The 15,725-nt window shown below is 42.9% G+C and overlaps 1 protein-coding gene across 1 annotated transcript in view; it reads left to right on the forward strand.

Moving 5' to 3' along the window:
• Nucleotides 1-5,548: 5,548 nt before the first annotated feature.
• LOC148055333 (gastrokine-2-like) overlaps nt 5,549-15,725 on the forward strand; it is a 30,126-nt gene continuing 19,949 nt past the window's right edge. The window contains exons 1-2 of the mRNA XM_087761463.1: nt 5,549-5,668; nt 13,022-13,130. Of these exons, the coding sequence (XP_087617589.1) occupies nt 13,039-13,130 (92 nt within the window). The 5' untranslated portion in view covers nt 5,549-5,668; nt 13,022-13,038. The remainder of the gene's footprint in view (nt 5,669-13,021; nt 13,131-15,725) is intronic.

A 15,725-nucleotide genomic window follows, 5' to 3' on the forward strand; every position in this document is an offset into this window, starting at 1 on the left:
CGTGGGAAGGTCACATGACACCACCCCCTCCACCCCCCCCCCCCCGCGCTCCCTGCCCCATGGCAACCCCACAGGAGCCCCACGGAAGCCCCGCACCAGCCCCGTGGCAACCCCGCGTCCCATAGCGGCTCCCTCCCTCGCAGCAACCCCACAGTAGCCCCACAGCCCCCCCTACGGCGCCCCCTCCCGCTCCGTTCTCCCCCGGAACCGCCCCCGGAACCGCGGTGCTGGGCCGTGGGTTCCGCCCGGAGCCGTTGACGCGCGGACCCTCCGGCCTCCCCTGGGGACCCTTCCCCCCGCGTCCCTTTGGTGCTTTGGGGTTTTATTTCCTTTTTTTAAAAGTTATTGGGGTTGGTTTTTGGTTTTCTCTTTGTTTTAGGCTTAAATCTCTTGGGAGTGATTTTGATTTTTTTATTTCTGGCGTCTGCGTTTTTAAACTTCTCGAGGGTGGTTTTGGTTTTTCCCCTTTTTTTAAAAAAAACTTCTTGCAGAGCTTATTTTGATTTCCTGGGGGTGTTTTAAGGTTGGTTTGTTTGTTTTTTGTTGTTTTTTTTTAAAAAAATTTACTTTTTGGGGGTTGTGACGGAGGCACTGGGCTCCTCAACCAACCTAGCGGTGGTTTGGTGCCGGCTCCAAAGAGGCAGAGGCCTGAGCTGTAAATGGGCCAAGAGCTCCTCCAGTCCCAGTCTGTTCCCTGAAAACCCGCAGAGGAGCAGAGCGGCACGGAGACCATCGATGCTATGAGCTTGGAACACCCACCATGCGATTAAGACGGGAGTTTTGAGTGGTTTTTTCCAAGACTCATTTATCCAGGAACAAAGAAAGTTGTGAATACAAGGAGTCTCACGCACACCTTCCCCATCGCGTGTGATTTGACCACGAGCCAAACACTTTACCCCATAAATACGACAGCCCAGGTGAGCCGCCTGTGGGCTCTCCCTCTAAACGGCCTGGCTGCGTGGGGGTGATCTCCGCTGGAGCTGGGACACCTCTCAGGCTTGCTCCTCGAGGCAGAGAGACCTTTCGCCAACGGCAGGCCGTTGGTAAGCGACTGGTATTGCACGTAACTTACGTGTTATGGTAACTAGGATTTGCGTCTTGGGAACCTTGATTTTGTCATGGTAACTTTGCCTTGGGAGTTTTGAATTGTTGTTCAAATGATTGTGCAGTACAGTAATAGAGGGAACCTTGCCATCGAGCTTTGTGAAGCCGCACTTTTACAACTTCGTATTTCAGTAAAACCACTTTTGCTTATCCCTTTGACAGTGGTTCTGTAAGCGGTTTAAATTGCCCATTCGTGACAGGGGGTTGTTTTGATTTCTTGGGGTGTTTTTTCATTTTTTTTTCTTTTTTTCCCTTTATTTTTGTGTGAGTTATTTTGAATTTTTATTTTTAAAAAAAATTATTGAGATATTTTAATTTCTTGGATTATTTTGATCTCTTGGGGTTGCTTCTTTTTTTTTTCCCTTGGGGGTTTTTGATTTTTTTTTGCATATGTTTTAATTCTTGGGAGGTTACTTTGATTTTTTTTTTTAAATTTAGCATTTTTAAGCATTTTTAAATGTTTTCTACGTCTCTCTCTGTCTGGCTCCTGCTCCCTGTTTTTGAATTCTTGCCTGTGTTTCTTTTTAAATATTCCATGTTTCCTTCTGTCTATCTCCCTGTCCTTACTTTTTAATTCTTTCCTAGGTTTCACATACCGTGTTTTGTTGGAAAATCTCTTTTGATGTCTCCCTCTGTCTGGCTCCCTGTCCCTACTTTTTAATTCTCGCCTATGTTTCTTGTACCCTGTTGCTTTTAAAATTTTATTTCTGTGTCTCCCTCTATCCATCTCCCTGTCCCTATTTTTTTTAATTTTTCCTGTGTTTTTTGTACCACATCACATTTTAAATTTTAATTCTACATCTGCATCTGGCTCCCTGACCCTATTTTTTAGGGACTGAAATGGTGGTTTTCAAGGGTCAGAGGTCATATATCAAAGGTCAAAGGTCACAAGTAAGCAGTCAAGTGACAAACAACACGTTTCAAGGGTCGAAGATCCAAGGTAAAAGGGTTGAAGGTCGAAGGCCATAGACCAAAGGTCACAGGTCACAAGTATGTGATCAAGCAGTGAATGACATGTTTAAAGGGTGAAAGGTCAAAGGTCATGAGGAAACAATCAAGCATTGAATGTCATGTTTCAAGGGTAAAAAAAATCAAGGATCAAAGCTCAATGGTCATATGTCAAGCGTCAAAGGTCACAAGCAAAGGATCAAGTGTCAAATGATGTTTTTCAAGGGTTAAACAGCAAAGGTCATAGGTCAAGGGTCACAACCAAGTGACCTAGCAACAAACTAAGTGTTTCAAGGACCAAGGCCAAGAGTCAAAGGTCAAGAGTAAGTAATCGAGCAGTGAATGACATGTTTCAAAGGTTGGAAAACCAAGAGTCAGCAGTCAAAGGTCATAGCTCAAGGGCCAAAGGTCATAGGTTGGGGTCAAAGGTCAGGTCTCAAAGCTCATGAGTAAGCACTGATCCTCAGAGCCCGCTTGCTGCCAGGATTTCTCATGTGCATGAATGGATAAATATTTTACTGTCCCTCTGCGCCCCTGGACGTGTCTGCAGGCCCTGGGCACGGGGCGAGCGGCAGCCACGGGTAAGGCCACGGTGGAGCAGGTTCCCTTCCGAAGGGACTGTGGATAAGTCCAAGCCGGAGCAGGGGCAAGGGGAGGAGTCCATTGCAGTGTTAAACCCAATGGTCTGGTCCAAAGGGGCCAGGGGTGGAGGCTGTAATGGAAATACCTTTAAATTGTTGTGACCCGGGATTTGAGTTGTGTGTTATGGGAATTACTATAGCAGGAACCCCTTGTTGCTAGCCAGGCTAGGAGCAAGGGGAGGAGTTCCTTGCAATGTTAAACCCTGTAACCTCGCCCAAAGGGGCCAGGGGTGGAGACTGTAATGGAAATACCTTTAAATTGTTGTAACCCAGGATCTGAGTTGCATGTTATAGGAATTACCATAGCAGGAACTGCCTGAACCCATGGAGGAGAAGCCTTACAAGCAGCAGTGCAAGTGCAGCAGTGACCTGACCTGAGCTGGCTTTGGTGCCCAGTAACTCCATGCAACACACCACCTCTCCTGTCCTGAGCGACCACCGTCACAGGTGGAGCCCAAAGTCACGGACTGAATGAACTCAATGGACATTTTGTGGACATTAGTGGATATTTATGGACATTTGTGGACATTTCTCAGGGGTGATCCATAGACTAAGGGAATGATACCTGTGTATTGTATCCAAGGATGAAGGGGGATGGTGGTTAATGAGGATGTATTGGATAGTGTGGGACCTGACGTAAATGGTGTGGAATAAGGGGTGGATACTGTCCTGGTTTCAGCTGGGATAGAGTTCATTTTCTTCCTAGTAGCAGGTACAGTGCTGTGCTTTGCATTTAGGATGAGAATAATGTTGATAACACACTGATGTTTAGTTGTTGCTAAGCAGTGCTTGCACTGGGCAAGGACCTTTCAGCTTCCCATGCTCTGCCCGGTGCACAAGCAGCTGGGAGGGGGCACAGCCAGGACAGCTGACCCAGCCTGGCCAAAGGGCTATTCCATACCGTATGGCGTCATGCCCAGTATATAAACTGGGGGGAATTGGCCGGGGGGCAGGGACCGATGCTTGGGGATGGGACGGGCATTGGTGAGCGGGTGGTGAGCAATTGCATCATGCATCACTTGCTTTTTATATTCTTTTATTGTTGTTGTTGTTGTTATTATTTTCTCTTCCTCTGCTGTCCTATTAAACTGTCTTTATCTCAGCCTGCGGGTTTTACTTTTTTTTTCCCCCTCGATTCCCTGCCCCATCCCACCATGATGTGTGGTGCTTAGCTGCCAACTGGGCTTAAACCATGACACCGATATAATCAGTCTGCCATCTAGACGACAAAGTTTTCCCTTCATTGATATGTAAAGGTGGTGCTTTAGCAGGGCCTGTAATTTCAGTCTGCTCTGGGGACATTCCCTAAGACTGGTTTCACAAGTTTTTCTATTTATAGGCCAGCCTTTACTCTGCAGCAAAGTGCTTCTTTACCTGTGTGGCCTAGGTTTTGATGTAACCATTCTCCCAATCGATACCACTGAGGATTTAAAGTGATTTTCCTAATTTTAGTTAGCTCATCTACCTTTTCATTCCACTTTGTGGCTGGTTGATTATCCTTAGCATGAGCTTTTACCCATCCCATCTTGAAAGGTTTTTTCCTGGTTATATCTGGTAATGGTTGCCAATCTTTGTTTCTCCAAACTGGGGATCTATTTACTCTGCAGTTGAAGGTTTCCCACTGACAGAGCCACTGTGTGGCACCAGCCCACACAGCGTAAGAGTCTACATATATGATTTTTCCTCCATTTTGTGGTGCCAAAACAACTGCTTTTATTTCTCCTACTTGTGCACTGCCTTCACCTTCCTCTATTACTTGCTTGCTGGTGGCAATATCTAATGCAACAGCCTTATATTGTCATTTACTGTTTACCCTTTTTGCTGAAGCATCCATAAACCAAATATTTTCGGTTGGTGTACCCTCAGTGAGGGGCAGTGCATCCAGAATGGGTGAAGGTTTAAAAGGTTGGTGTAACGCTAAAGGGTCTGTGTTTATGGGCAGCTGCAATTTGGAAACCTTACTGTGTCCTTCAGTTAACTGCATATTTTCTGCAATTCCTGTTAGGTAGACGTACCATTTTCTGATAGTGGGTTTCTGTGCAACTCCCTCTGGTGGGGCAGTCCCCTTTAGGATTGTTTCTAGTAAATTAAATGGTCCTCTAGTTTGCACAGGTTGTCCCTGATGTATTTTCTCAACTTGTTTAATTGCTCAGACTATAGAAAAAAGTCCTTTTCCCATTCGGAGTATCATTGTTCTGTTTCTTTGAATGCAGTTGAGCTAAACAATAGAGGTCTTACTGGCCCACCAGGGCCGGTTTGGAACAGGTTACAGTAAGTAGCATGTTCAGCGAAACCCCATTCGGCTATAACAGGGTCACGGGGGTGTACTGGTCCCAGTGACTCATATGTTTTTAATTCTTCAGTTAGCGTTTTGACTGCCTTTTCATGTTCTAATTTCCACTCCCAGGGTTTGCCTTTCTGTAAGAGTGAGTATAATGGACAGGCAATGATAGAAAATCCAGGTACATGCTACCCCCAATATCCTAAAGTTCCCATTAGTTGCTGTAGCTCCTTCCTTGATTGGGGCACTTGCAGCTCTTCAATTTTTCTTAAGGTGCCTGGAGGAATCACTGTACTGCCGGCTATCCACCAAGTACCTAAAAATTTTACATCTTTACTTGGTCCCTGACATTTTCTGGGTGGAATCCTCAATTTCTGCTTTATTTAGTGCTTGCCATACTGCTGCTGCCGCTTCCCCCACCTTCTCAGGGGAAGTTCCTCCAATCAGGATATCATCTATGTATGGGTATGGTTTCACTTCTTGGGGGAGCGAGACCATCTGTAAAAGTTCAGCCAGTGTGGCATGAGCAATGCGGGTGAATGTTTACACCCCTGTGGGAGCCTGTTGAAGGTGCATTGTATTCCCTCCCAAGTGGAAGCAAACTTCGCTTTATCCTCCTCCTTCAAGGGAGCCATAGAGAACATCTCTTTTACACCTAGCCATCTCCCATCTGGTTTCCGAACAGGCCAGACAGGTGAGTTATATGGGGAGTGGGCTCCGGGGATAATTTGTCGTTCTCCAAATCAGCTATGACTTCAGAAGTTCCATTTCATGCCACAGCAGAAATCGGATATTGCAGTACGTCAGTGATTTTTGACTCAGGGAGCACTGGGGCTGCGCGCAGTGCCCGCGCTGGAGCCTCCCGAGCTCTGCCGGGGTTGGGATCGATGTTTGAGCCGAAGGACCACACGCTGCCATTCGGCAGGCACCAGGCTTGTCCGTTTAAAACATCGAAACCTAAAATATTTTCATGATGATCTTCAATTGCAAAGCGAGTAGTCGACATGCGTTTCTTGCCATAAATTGACTTTGGCAGTTTGGCACACAACACCCACTCTGTTCACACTGCTATTTTAAACTCTTTGCTGCCTGGATTGCACACCCAGCTTTCCTCTTCCCTCTGTCCTGCTGCCTTCGGGCACCAAGCCTTGTAGCCAACGCATTGCCCGCATTTCTGACGTGCGTGAAGGAACAAACATTTGCTGTCTCCTTTGTGCTCCTAGTTGTGTTTCCAGCTGCTGGGCTCTGGCCACGTGGCTGTGGTTGGGTCCAGGGGAGGGAGTGATGTGCTGTGGGGCTGGGGTGATGGCCCCCTGTTCCCCACGGGCTCCACCTGGGGCCGGGGCAGCCCAGGTGGGACTCATGAGGTGAGGATAGGGCTGGGCCAAGGGTTTAAAAAGGCTGCAGGTGGGGATGGGCTGGGGTAGCCCCAGGTGTGGCTGAGGATGGGGCTGGCTTTGCTGTGCTAAGGGGCTCTAGCTGGTGAGGGGGCTGCCTGGGTACATCTGCCCGCGGGACTGGCTGAGGAGTGAAACGAAGGGGCTTCCACAGGCAGCTGCCTCCAGCAAGGAATGGCCGGTGGCTGCAGCGAGGACGGATCACTCCCAGCCATCCCCGACAAAGCACGCCACCAGCACACGCTGCCAGGAGCTCGGTGCCTCTTGGCCATGTGTGTGAGCTACTGTGCATCTGGGAACCCTCATGGGCAAGGAGCATCCTGGCACCCACCGTCTGCTCCTGGGCGGGCGAGGGTCGGGCAGCCAGCACCGTGGAGGAGGAAGGGGCAGAGGCAGAGAGAGAAGCCTCGGGGCGGTGAAGGTCTCCTGCCCACACCAGGAGCCGCAGCGAGTCGCGCATCCCTTTCTGTGCGTCCGCACCCATCCCTGCCGTGCTTCTCCAGATCTCTGCCTGCCTCTTTGCCTCTCCCTGCCTCCGTCTCCCTTTTGGGCTCTCCGGCTCCCCAAAGCTTTTTGCTCTTCTGCTAGTGCTGCCCTGTAACACCGTCGCTTTCTGTATTTCTCTTCTGTGCCTCTCCCATTCTGGCTCCTCACCTGTTATTATTTCATTCCTCCCACACTGCCTTTTCCCCCGATTGCTTGTGAAAACTGCATTTCTAGGCCTCCCTCTACCCAGTGGCCTGTCTCTGTTTTCAGTGTCTCCCTTTGCTCTGCACCCTGTCACTCTTCCAACGTCCTCTCCCTGTGCCTGTCTATCCGGCTCCCTCTCCTGATATATAACTTATTACCCGTATGGCCACTGCCCCATTGCTTTCTAAATTTTCCCTCTATGTCTCCATTTATCCAGTTCCATGTCCATGTTTTTTTATTTCTTCCTGCAGGTCCTCTACTTCATCACTTTTAAAATTTTGTTTCAATGTCTTTAGTTTGCTGACCCTATTTTTAATTTCTTTTTTCCTCTTTCTTCTTAATCCCTTTGCTTTTTAAATTTTCTTTCTACGTCTGTTTTAGTTCACCATCGCTACTTTTAATTTTTTCCTTATTTCTTTCTTTAATCACTGTTGCTTTCAAAATTTTCTGTCTACTTTCGTTGTTTGTTGTCTTTATTTTTAATTATTTCTTGTCTTTCCTTAGTGCCTTTGCTGTTTAGATTTTCTTTCTATGTCTCTGTTTTAGTTTGCCGTCACTTCATTTAATTTTTTCCATTTATTTCCTTAATTCCTGTAGCTTTTTAATTTTCTACATTTATCCCATTCACTGTCTCTATTTTGCTGTCTTTCCTTCTAATTAATTCTTGCCTTTCCTTAGTGCCCTTGCTTTTTAAGTTTTCTTTCTACATCTGTTTTAGTTCACTGTCCTTATTTCATATTTTTCCTTTATTTCCCTAATACCGATCACTTTTTAATTGTTCTTTCTATGCCCAAATTTATTCCCTTCATTGTTGTTTTTAATAATTTCTTCTCTTTCCTTAGTGCCCTTGTTTTTAAAATTTTCTTTCTGTGTCTCTATTTTAGTTTGCTGTCACTATTTATTAATTTTTTTCCTTATTTCTTTAATCACCGTTGCTTTTAAAATTTTCTGTCTACTTTCATGCCATGCTCTATTTAATAATTTCTTGTCCTTTTGTAGTGCCCTCGCTGTTTAAATTTTCTTTCTCCACCTCTTTTAGTTTGCTGTCCTTATTTTATATTTTTCCTTGATTACCCCAGTGCCTATCACTTTAAAAATGTTGTTCTATGCCTCCTTTTTTCCTTTCGCTCTTTTTTTAATTAGTTTTGTCTTTTCTCAGTGCTATTGCATTTTAGATTTTTCTATCTCTCCGTTTTAGTTCACCATCACTATGTCTTAATTTCTCATTATTTCCTTAATCCCCATTCCTTTTTAAATTGTCTACTTTTATCTTGTTTGCTGTCTTTATGTTTAGATTTTTTTTTGTTTTTCCTTAGTGCCATTGCTTTTTAAATTTTTTTCTACTTCTCTGTTTTAGTTCCATCTTGCTAATATTTTTTCCTTATTTCCTTAATCCTATTTTCTTAAACTTTCTGTCTACTTTTATCCCATCCACACTTCACTTTTCATTTCTTCTTTCCTTAGTGCCCTCACTTTTTAGACCTTTTCTATGTCTCCATTTTAATTTGCTGTCCCTCTTTTTTATTTTTCCCTTTATTTCCCTAATCTCCCTTGCTTTTAAAATGTTCTTTCTATGCCTACTTTTTTCCCTTTGATGTCTTTATTTTTTATTGTTTCTCCTCTTTCCATAGTCTCCATTTTAGTTTGCTGTTGTTATTTTTCAATTTTTTCCTTATTTTCTTAATCACCATTGCTTTTGAAAGTTTCTGTCTACTTTTATCTCGTTTGCTGTCTTTATTTTGCTGTCTTTATTTTTTCAATCATTTCTCATCTTTCCTTAGTGCCGTCGCTTTTTAAAAATTTCTGTCTATGTCTGCGTTTTAGTGTGCTGCTGCTATGGTTTAGTTCTTTCCAATCTTAATCTTTTGGCTTGAAAAATTTACTACTTTTATCTCATCCCATGTTGTTATTTTTTTTTTCTTGTTTTTCCTTAGTGCCATTGCTTTTAAAATTTTCTTTCTACATCTCTGTTTTAGTTCACTGTGGCTATATATTAATATTTTTCTTATTTCCTTAATCCTATGTGCTTCTAAAATTTTCTCTCTACTTTTATTCCATTTGCTGGCTTCATTTTTTAATTATTTCTTGTCTTTATTAGTGCTTTTGCTATTTAAATTTTCTTTGTACATCTCTGTTTTAGTTTGCTGTCCGTATTTTTAATTTTTCTCTTTATTTCTGTATTGCCTATTGCTTTTTAAATTTTCTTTCTACTCCTACTTGTTTTCCCTTCGCTGTCTTTTTTTAACTTTTTGTCGTCTTTTCTTAGCGCTGTCACTTTTCAGATTTTCTTTCTGTCTCCATTTTAGTTCACCGTTGCTATTTTTAATTTTTTTCCTTATTTCCTTAATCCCCATCACTTTTAAAATTTTTTGTCCACTTTTATCCCACTTGTTGCCTTTATTTCACTGCCTTTGTTTTTCTAATTCTTTATCTTACTTTAGTGCTCTTGCTTTTAAGATTTTCTAAGTCTCCATTTTAGTTTACTGTCCTTATTTTTAAAATTTTTTCCCTTTATTTCCCTAATCACTCTCACATTTTAAATGTTCTTTCTGTGCTTACTTTTATTCCCTTTCCTGTTTTTTTAATTATTTCTTGTCTTTCCTTAGTGCTCTTGCTTTTTAGATTTTCTTTCTCCATCTCTTTGAGTTTGCTGTCCTGACTTAATAATTTTTCCTTTATTTTGCTAATGCCTATCGCTTTTTAAATGTTTCTATGCCTATTTTTATTCCTTTTGCTGTCTTTTTTTATTATTTCTTGTCTTTTCTTAGTGCTGCTGTTTTTTAGATTTTATTTCTACATCTTTGTTTTAGTTTGCCATTGCTATTTTGTAATTTTTTTCCTTATTTTGTTAATTGTTCTTTCTTTCTACCTTTATCCTGTTCACTGTTTTAATGTCTTCATGATTTCTTGTCTTTCCTTAGTGCCCTTACTTTTAAATTTTTCTTTCTATGTCTTTTTTTCATTTGCTATCAATATTGTTGAATTATTTCCTCTCTTAATCCCTTGGTTTTTAAAATGTTGCTTCTATGTCTACTCTTATTAGTTTGCTGCCTTTATTATTAGTTCTTTCCTGTCTGTCCTGTACCTCATTGCTTTTTAAATTTTCCTTCTCTGCCTACTTTTGCCAAGCTCCGTATCCCTATTTTTTATTTGTTTCCTGCCTGTCATGTACCCTGTTGCTTTAAAAATTCCTCATCTATTTTTATCTAGTTTGCTGTCTTTATTTGTTAGCTCATTCTAGTCTGTCCTGTATCCAATCACTTTTAAAATTTTCTTTCTCTGTCTCTGTCTGTTTAGGGTTTTTTTTTGCTATTTTAATAGCAAATCCTCTCTTAATGTCCTCACTTTTGAATTTTTTGTTTCTGTATTCACTTTTATGTATTTTCCTGTCTCTACTTTCTTCCTACCTGTCCTCTACATTGTCAGTTTTAAAATTTTCTTTGTCTACTTTTATCCAGATGTCTAACCCTATTTTTTTTATTATTTTCTCTTTCCTATGTCACGTTGCTTTTAATTTTTTTCTGTATCTACTTTCAGCCAGTTCACTGTCTTTATTTTTTTATTTCATTCTAGTCTGCACTGTACCCTGTTGCTTCTTAAATTTTGCTTAAACGCCATCACTCCAACTGCCCCCCCCCTTTCCTCCTTCTTCCCCCAGCTTTATGAGCTGAGCATGACATCTTGTGGCATGGGATATCCCTTTGGACAGTTGGGGTCAGCTGTCCTGGCTGTGTCCCCTCCCAGCTTCTTGTGCACCCCCAGCCTGATTGCTGGTGGGGTGGGGTGAGAGGCAGAAAAGACCTTGACTCTGCGTAAGCACTGCTCAGCAATAACTAAAACATCCCCGTGTTACCAACACCGTTTCCAGCACAAATCCAAAACACAGCCCCACACTAGCTACTATGAAGAAAATTAACCCTACCCCAGCCCAAACCGGCACATTCTCCACCCCTTATTCCACACCATTTACGTCATGCTTGGGTCCCACACTATCCAATACATCCTCATTAACCACCACCCCCTTCCCATTCTTGGATACAACACACAGGTGTCATTCCCTTCGTCTACGGACCACCCCTGGGAAATGTCCGCAAACGTCCATTCAGTCCATGGCTCTGGGCTCCACCTGTGACGGTGGTCGCTCAGGACAGGAGAGGTGGTGTGTTGCATGGAGTTACTGGGCGCCAAAGCCAGCTCAGGTCGCGTCACTGCTGTGCTTGCACTGCTGCTTGTGAGGCTTGTCCACCAATTGAGGTGATTTAAGGTGATTAGATGTGCCGAAGTGAACTCTATACCCTTTCAAACTGCTACAGAATAAAGCCTCTGGGGATCAGTGAGAGGGTAATAGAAACGGAGGGATGTTGCGTGGCTGGTATTCTTCTTAAATAGAGACTTGTATTCACCTGGATGAGCCAGGGCATCCTGCCATTTTCATTAGAACAGAGGAAATACTCAATCTTGATTTTAAAGTTCTGAACAATAGAGACCTCGCCTTACTAAAGCTTTAGTGTCTAATGGCCTTGCTCTTTTTTAAAAACTGTACTTTAATTCCCCTCTACACTTCTCTACCTTCAAATGCTTGGGATTGGCTTCTTACTCTTTAAAGTTCTGATTCTTCTCTATGACACTGGCTTGACCATGTGAGAAACTTGGGGTTAGGTGGCCACTGCAGGGCTGGGGAGGGGACAATTGTTGTTAGGTGACACCAGTCCAAGATAAATGCATCCCTCCAGTCCCTGCTTGTTCAAAAAACCCAAAAAGGTTAACTTTGTAACAGTAAGCTTCGTGCTGGGTCAAAGTAGATAGGGGATTGTTTGTCTTTAGCCTAGAGCTGACAAATCTGACCTAAACACTTTGTCAAGTGCCCTCGTTAATTCAGCAGAAACATTAGTGTATTCCTAGCTTGATGCATTTCAAATTTTAGGACGAGAGGAAACGGCCTCAAGCTGCGCCAGGGGAGGTTTAGGTTGGATATTAGGAAAAAATTCTTCACCGAAAGGGCAGTCAGGCCGTGGCACAGGCTGCCCAGGGAAGTGGTGGAGTCCCCATCCCTGGGGGTGTTTAAAAGACGGGTAGAGGTGGTGCTTGAGGACATGGTTTAGTGGTGGGCTTGGCAGTGCTGGGTTAACGGTTGGACTCGATGATCTCAAGGTCTCTTCCAACCTTAATGGTTCTGTGATTCTATGATTCTATGAAATTTGTACTACTGGAAGACGGGACATACAGAGAACTGGGATTAGCTATCAGGAAAGCGCAAAGACTCTTTCTGCATGTCCCTGGCAGCATAAATGGAATAAATCTTTCACCTCCCTTTGTAATGCCATTGCAGCATTAAGGAAGGAAGACTAAGCCTGCTTTTTTTGGCACCTCCAAGGCTGAGTTAGAGGCGCCTGGGAGGAGACAGCTGGGAATCCTGCACTGTCTTATCTGGTTCAATAATTGTGTTTATATTGTGTACGCATCTTTGAAGCAAAGCTTCATCCACCTGAGCGTTCAACGGGATGCCTCTAGCCAGTCCTCACTATCCACTGGAAAAAATGGAGGACTCTATTTTAAGAAGAGAACAACTCTGTAAATCCTACAAATTAGACTCCTCTTCCCCAACAAAGGCAAATTTGTCACGTCCTCCTCCTTTCTTTCTGCTTTTCATGCCACATAAATCAAGATTTTTAATGTCAGGCATCTTTCCCTGAGAAAGGAAAGGAAGGTCTTAACTCTGTATGCCTTATTTGTAATGTCCGTACTCTGACGCCTGCCCGCCTCTGTGGGTGTGTCTGATGTTAAGAGCAGGCTTTTAAAAGCATTCGAAGGGCTCAAAAGGGGTAGAAGAGGCGCAATCAAAATATTTTTCTGGATGTGGTCATAGATGATAAAGGGTATAGTAATGAGAAACGAGCCAGAGTTAATCCATGCTAAAGGTCTTTAATTGAAAGATAATGCCACCAATTGATCTGTTTCAGCATCTGAATCATCAAGAATGAAACTCTCAACGGAGATATCAGGGGAAGAACAACATCAGGGTTGGCTTTGTGCAGCAGCTCTCAAGCATCCGGACTTGGTTCAAGAACGGTAAGATTTTCAGGCCTTGGTATTGCTGCGACAGTACTTGAAGCCCAGAATGTCCAGAACATCAAATTTAAAGCATGGCTCTTGAACGTATACATATTCGGAACCTTTAAAAACAAGAAAAGTAAAAAAAAAAAAAATACCATGAGGTAATACCTAAGATGGTGTTAAGTGATCTGTGCATTCATTGGCAGCCGTTAATACCTGGCACATTGCGCTCACATTTTTCGTCGAATTGAGCCATCTCAAGTACCAAAGCAATTATCAAATCAATTATGAAAGCAAAGCAAGGAGCGAGTAGGCGGAAATGCTGCTATGTCAGAAATCGACATCCTATGCCTGATCTGCAGAGCATCTTTCCCATGACAGGCTTTGCGGACCATCAGCTCGCAGTAAGGCTCAGAGTATTTTGCTGGTGCTTCAGGATTATCTCCTCTGAGTAAAACTTCCTTTCTATATAATTAAAAAGAATTTCTTTTTTTCCCCCACAATGCAAGAAATTCTATTGCAAGTGATCAAAATATGACTATGGCACCCACAGCAGGACAGTTGATTTATACTAGTCTCCGTAGCAATAGCTGGCATTCTACAACAGTGTTTTTCTATTGCTCTGAATGAGCAATGTTTTTAATAATTGTTGCAATAGAAATATTTTACATGTATGACTAAAAGATTCTTTTGTAGTCACCATACACAACTGGATCTTTAACTCAGAAATGAATGATCACAGAGATATGCTATTTAGTACTCTTTTGGTTTTCCAGTACAGAGGGGCACTTTACACTCTGTACTGTTCGTATCTATTACTGTGCACCGTACGGTTATGCTAGTGCTAGTTAATAGGCCCTGTCAGGCTTTGACATTATCGGAGAATCCTGTGAAGTGTAGGTCATTAAACTCCTAGGTGCTGTGATCACTCCACCTCTGAAAAACCTACAGGGAATGAAGCAACTTGGCTTAGTATTGTGAAACCTAAGTGTTTGGTGGGATTCCTTGGTAAACTTATCGGCAATCTCTGAACTGAAGGATAGTCGTTCTTAAGACTACGCTTTTTTTTTACCTTGGCGCTACAGATGAGGTCCATCTGCAAAATTCTGGGCCAAACCTTAAGCTACCTTAAACTTTACTAAAAGGAGTAGTAAGGATTTGGATCAGATCATTTATGGAGGTTGTGACTCAACACTGTTCCAATCCTGATCTGCAGAGATAGTGAACCCTTTCTGCAGCTCCTGAGGTTCTTGATTTGTGCCCAGCTCTAGTTGGCACAGCCGCATTTGTGTATTATTCCCCAGGTAAATAAAGGTGCCTGGTTAGTTGCAGACATAATTGATTTGATTGTACTCACGGTCAACTTCATAAGCTACGTAGGTTCTGAGTCCTTTGCACATAGCATAGATGTCGGGTCCGTAAGACTTGAGGTCGCGGATAGGTCTCTTGATGACGAATGTGATCTCCTTTGTAGGTTGTCCTTGACCTTTCAGGCTCTAAACAGCAAATAACGTCATTCAGCAAGATCAGTGCCTTGATCCATTTAATGCTATGCATATTCCTATCTCTGGAACGATGACTCAGTGCTTGGTGTTTTACTCAAAACTGTATTTAGTACAGTCTTTTAATCCACTGTGTGACTATGGGACCATTAGCAAGCATTGAAGGCAGCTCCTATGGCAGGTCTTTCTAAGGCAGTCAAGGTGAAGGGAGGCTAGAAAGAACTGGAAACTCAGTTAAACAGCTGAACAGGAAGAGAGTAGTGCAGTCAGTACGTTAACACAGACCTACAAAAGTATTTCCTCAGTCACGTACTAACCTCACCCTAGAGGTACTCAGGTTGTAACCTGGAAGCATGGAAGGAGAGGTCTATTCACTCAGTCTTCTAAAACAACAACCAAAGAGGGCAGTAGCAACACTTGGCAGAATCATTTACACCAAAAGTATTCACAAGTAGTGTTTATGACCTCTTTGAGAAATCTGAGTGTTTTAGTGGGACAGCTTTTTCTGAACTGCTCCAGAGTGCTCTGTTTCAAATGAATTTCAAATATATTTTCCTACTTGAGTGCTTTGTTGTTTGGACAAAGTGTCTCGATGCCTGTATTTTATCTTATGACCTAGGCTTCCTGCTGGTTTGTATCTCTCGTTATTCAGCTACAGCCACAGGACTCCTGTTCTGGCCCATACAATTAAAACGGAGAAAAGGCTGTTGAATATAGAGATGCTCTCTTATGCCCTAAAGGAAAATGGAGGTCTGAACAATAGCACCTGCAAAGCAACGTTCCAAAATGAAAAATGCAATTTCATATTGAAATGACTCAGAACTATTCTTAGATATTGCTATCCAAAAATAATTAATGCCACTGAAGGTTTCCTAATACAAACTGTTTCTTAGCAACCTGCAAACCTGAAGTTCCTCAGAGAAAATGTGGCTGGGGAGGGGAATGAGGCACCTACTCTTTTTCTTTTGAAAAACCATCCCCATGGCAAATTCCCAAGCCACATCACTGTTCAGAAAAACAATCCTGCCACTTGTGAAAATCTCATCCTCTCAGGAAAGAAGCAGCACAGTTAAGAAACAGCTTGATGAACTCCAGGGTAAAGAGATGC

Source organism: Nipponia nippon, unplaced genomic scaffold (assembly GCF_047370975.1).
Source record: "Nipponia nippon isolate SJK-2023a ecotype South Korea unplaced genomic scaffold, ASM4737097v1 scaffold_24, whole genome shotgun sequence".
Lineage (NCBI taxonomy): Eukaryota > Metazoa > Chordata > Aves > Pelecaniformes > Threskiornithidae > Nipponia > Nipponia nippon.